Raw genomic sequence first — 4451 nt, forward strand, 5'->3', positions numbered from 1 at the left:
CTCATTAATCAATGTGTCTCATTATTCTCATCTCTCATGTAATATACAATGTACAATGTAGAGTGTGTACTCGATTTGAATTTTTGTTGGATTTTCAGTTGTCGATTAGATTTTGCCGTGAGCAGACGCCAAGTTCAGGTGCTCTCTTATCTCCTATGAAATAGTTTGTTCGTTCTTGCGCCGTGCCTCTTGTTTAATATTGACTACTTTCCGTTTCCTAAACGTTCAGTTCAGGATTAATTTTAATTTTTCCATCACTTTCGAGCTCGTATTAAAGTGAAAAATGAGTGTCTGTGAAACCTGCAAATTCTCAATTAATCGACAGGCGAGGGACAAATTAGTCTGTTCTATTTGTAAGTCCATGTTCCATGGACAGTGTATTGGTGGCAAAAAAATGACTGATGCAGAATTAGAGATCCTGATGTCGAATTCTTGGTCGTGCAATAAATGTGAGGCTAAGTTACGCAGTCAACGAAATGATAACACAGTTGCAACGCCGGTGAAATCATCGCCAGGTAACGCTAGTACTCTGTCCGACGTATCAGCGGATTGCTTCAGGACAACTATGTCCGACCTTGAAAAAAAATTTGGTGAGGGTCAGGCAAGATTAGAACTTTCGCTTGAAACTTGTTTGAATAAGATCAGTGCAAATTCTGACACATTAATTAGGCTGGAGGGTATAATAAAGGCCCAGCAGGATATAATATTGCACTTAAAAACTGAAAACACTAAACTAAAAACAAGTGTAGAGGTGCTTAACGATAGGGTGGATTCACTCGAACAGTATGGCCGTAGAAACATGCTCGAGATACACGGGGTTCCTACTGTGCATGGGGAAAATACTAGAGACGTTGTGCTAGCCACGTGTAAAGCAGTCGGAGTTGACCTGGGTCCGGAGGCGATAGACAGCTGCCACCGCCTGCCCAAGGGGGCAAACCAACACTCCCCCGGGATCATCGTCAAATTCGTACGACGAGATGACGCGCACAAGGTACTAGATAAGAAGAAACACGTGAGGAGACTTTCCACTCGCGACGTCGGATTTCAAGCGGAGGATCGCCCAGTGTTCATCAATTTGTCACTTACTCTGGTACGTAGAAAGATTCTATCGCAACTAAAGAAGCTCCAAAAAGAGAAGGATTTTAAATATGTGTGGGTGGATAGAGCAGGAAACATAAAAGTAAGACCAGTGGATAAGGGAAAAGTGTCAATGATTAACAGTGATAAGGATCTGGAAGCTTTTATTGCTGCTATGGTTTAAATTGATGATAGACTACGATTCCGTATGTTTTAAAGTGTTATTTATCCGTTGTTGGAAGAAATAAATTTGCTCCATGTGAAATAGTAAAAGATTTTTGAGATGGAATGAAATAAGCACAGCAGATTCACTTTGGTTGTTAAATGGCTTATCTTGGTGATTGATGTATATACTTAAGTATTAATAAGGCTATATTATGCTTACATATGAATCTATATAGATATGCACATGAAATTTACATTATATAAATCATGTACTCGTGCATGAAACTCTGTGTAAAGAAACATATTGATATTAAAATTGAAAACTCTTTAATCTAATGATTGCCAGGCAAATGTATGTGAATGAATTACTCTGATAAGCTGGGCATTACTATTATTATTATTGTGACTTCTGCAATATCCGACGGCTTATAGCTAAAACGTTTTCACAGTGCAGTTCAGAGATACCTTTTGCCCTGCAATTACAATAACAACTTATCAATAAATTCTTCTTTTTCGTTTCATTATCATTTATTGTTATCTCTTTCTTTCGCTCTCAGTGAAGTTAAGAATGACTAAGCTGTAGCCTACACTAGTATCCAATCTGTTATACTGCCTCCTGTAATTATTATGATAAGATTGCGTTTGTACAAATTCAGTTATCGCAATCAGATATCGGTGTTAGGTGCAATTATTGGTTGTGACAATTCAGATAGCGGTGGAGGCCGAAATAGCAATCTGATATTGTCTGTGGTATTTTTCTAGCTGCGTGCCAAACCCTGGAATTATCTTCAGAGTGATTCAGTGCTGTGAGTGCATGCATTATAGAATAATTGTGGGGGGCGATTGAAACAGTTTATTCAATGGTTTTTGCTATTACGATCACGGTGTCAGCTTGTTTTATTCCAAACTCCATTTCTACTCAACTTGCTTATTTATGCAACTCTGAACCCATTTCTTGTTATTTGGTTTAGCAAAAACTGCTTCTTTTGTTTAAATAATTCTCACAATTTTTTTAATTTGAGTTTTCTGGATCCTTCTATGGGTTGGAAAGACCATTTTCTTGTTTAAAAGAGGCGCGGCGCGAAGTCGCAAGATTGGTAAATAACTTTACCCGCTCGGTTTAACATATTTTTTTATCTTCTTCCTTATTAACTTACTTTCTTTGTTTTTTTTCTTTTTCATTACAATTAATATTATTATAAATTTTACAGAATAGTATTATACTCTTATAGAAAAATATATGTCAGTTCTTGAATGTGATGATGATCTCATAGGCTATCATGATACAAGTGAAATAGATGATTTATTCTCTTTCGAACCACATAACATAAGCAATAAAAACTTATTGAATTTTTTTCATACTAATATAAGAAGCCTGAATAAAAACTTTGAAGAACTGGTTCATTATTTAGGAAATATAAACTTCAAATTTCATATTATTGCCTTATCAGAAACGTGGATTACGGATGATGCTCATTTCACTTACGGTCTTGAAGGATATAATGTTGTACAGAATAAAAGTAAACATTCAAAGTGTGATGGGATATGTTTATTTGTTGATAAAAATTTTCATTTTGAAATAATTGATTTGGATATCGAAGAATCGAATTCAATCTGTATAGTTTGTTCAATTGATAACATCAAATACACAATAATTTTAATTTATCGCTCTCCAGCTACCAACATTAATAATTTCATTTCAAGTCTAGACGCTTGTTTGAACAGAATGAAGGACACTACCAATGTAATTTTAATGGGCGATATAAATCTTAATATTTTAGAAAACAATAGTTTAACAAATGAGTACTTGAGTACTCTGCATATCAACGGATTTAAATCCTACATTAACAAGCCGACAAGGATAGTGAATGGAAATGGTACCTGCATAGACCACATATTTTTCAAGGAGGGGGGAAACATTAGAGACCTGCAGCGTGGCGTGATTATTAAAACTAACATAACAGACCATTACAGTGTTTCACTGCACTTGAGTGAAGCCTTGAAAAATAACGCGGTAGCAGGGGAATTATGGACCAAAACTGTAACTGACTTTGACGGATTAATAGCTGACTTACAGGTTGAAAACTGGGCTGATATTTACAACACCGACAATATCGATGCAATGGTTAGCAATTTCATAGAAAAATTGACACAACTCACAAATAAAAGAACAAAAACAATCAGATTAAGTAAAAAAAAACAAACCAGTAAAAAAATGGATAACACCCAGTCTAGTCAATGCAATCCGAGAAAGAGACAAATTACACAGGAAGCTCTCACGACAGCCAAACAATATTGAATTGCAAACCCGCTACAAAAACTACCGGAATACTTTAAATAATTTAATAAAAAGGGCAAAAATAGATTATTTTAATGAGAAGTTCGATGAACATAGGAATAACGCCAAGAAAACTTGGGAATACATTAACGAGCTGCTGGAAATAAAGAAAAACACAAAAGAAATAAGCCTAGATGCAGATATACTCAACGATTACTTTGCTAACGTGGGTGTATCATTTGCCAGAAAAATATCAGGAAATGTAAGTGATATCCCAGTTCCTCGATCGCTATCAAATTCATGTCAGCACAGTATCTTTCTCAACCCCACAAACTCAAACGAAATAATGTCAATTATAAATCAGTTGAAAAACAAATCTACACCAGGACCAGATAACTTCACAGGACCTTTCATAAAAAAAATTTCTCACCACATAACTGGACCCTTAGAACATATATTCAACAAATGTTTAAATGAAGGATATTTCCAAAAAAGTTCAGAGAAGCCAGAATCATCCCAATACCTAAAACCGGAGATTTAAAAAAACCAGAAAATTATAGACCGATAAGCTTGATAAGTAACCTTTCCAAAATATTAGAAAAAATAATAAAAAACAGAATTATGAGTTTTTTAGAGAAAGAAAATATAATAAATGAAAAGCAATTTGGTTTTCAAAAAAATAAGTCTACTAAAGATGCAGTCATCCACTTGAACAAAATAATTTTTGACAATTTTAATAGCAATAGAAAAACTCTTGCAGTGTTCATGGATCTATCAAAAGCTTTTGATACGATACCTCACAATATATTATTAAACAAATTAGATAGGGCTGGAATTAGAGGTGCAGCAAATGATTTATTTTCTTCATATTTGACTGAAAGGAAACAATACCTACATCTTCAGGGTCAAACTGATATTAAATATACGTCAG

General features: G+C 34.7%; 1 protein-coding gene across 1 annotated transcript; it reads left to right on the forward strand.

The window, feature by feature from the left end:
• Positions 1-394: 394 nt before the first annotated feature.
• LOC120356596 lies at positions 395-1261 on the forward strand. The gene has a single exon (XM_039445548.1). The coding sequence runs from the start codon at positions 395-397 to the stop codon at positions 1259-1261; it is 867 nt and encodes a 288-aa protein (XP_039301482.1).
• Positions 1262-4451: the final 3190 nt, after the last annotated feature.

Source organism: Nilaparvata lugens, unplaced genomic scaffold (genome assembly GCF_014356525.2).
Source record: "Nilaparvata lugens isolate BPH unplaced genomic scaffold, ASM1435652v1 scaffold7205, whole genome shotgun sequence".
NCBI classification, from domain to species: Eukaryota; Metazoa; Arthropoda; class Insecta; order Hemiptera; family Delphacidae; genus Nilaparvata; species Nilaparvata lugens.

What these genes read in the sequence shown, in the direction of transcription:
- LOC120356596 (XM_039445548.1), top strand. Translation starts at nt 395, where the DNA reads ATGACTGATGCAGAATTAGAGATCCTGATGTCGAATTCTTGGTCGTGC.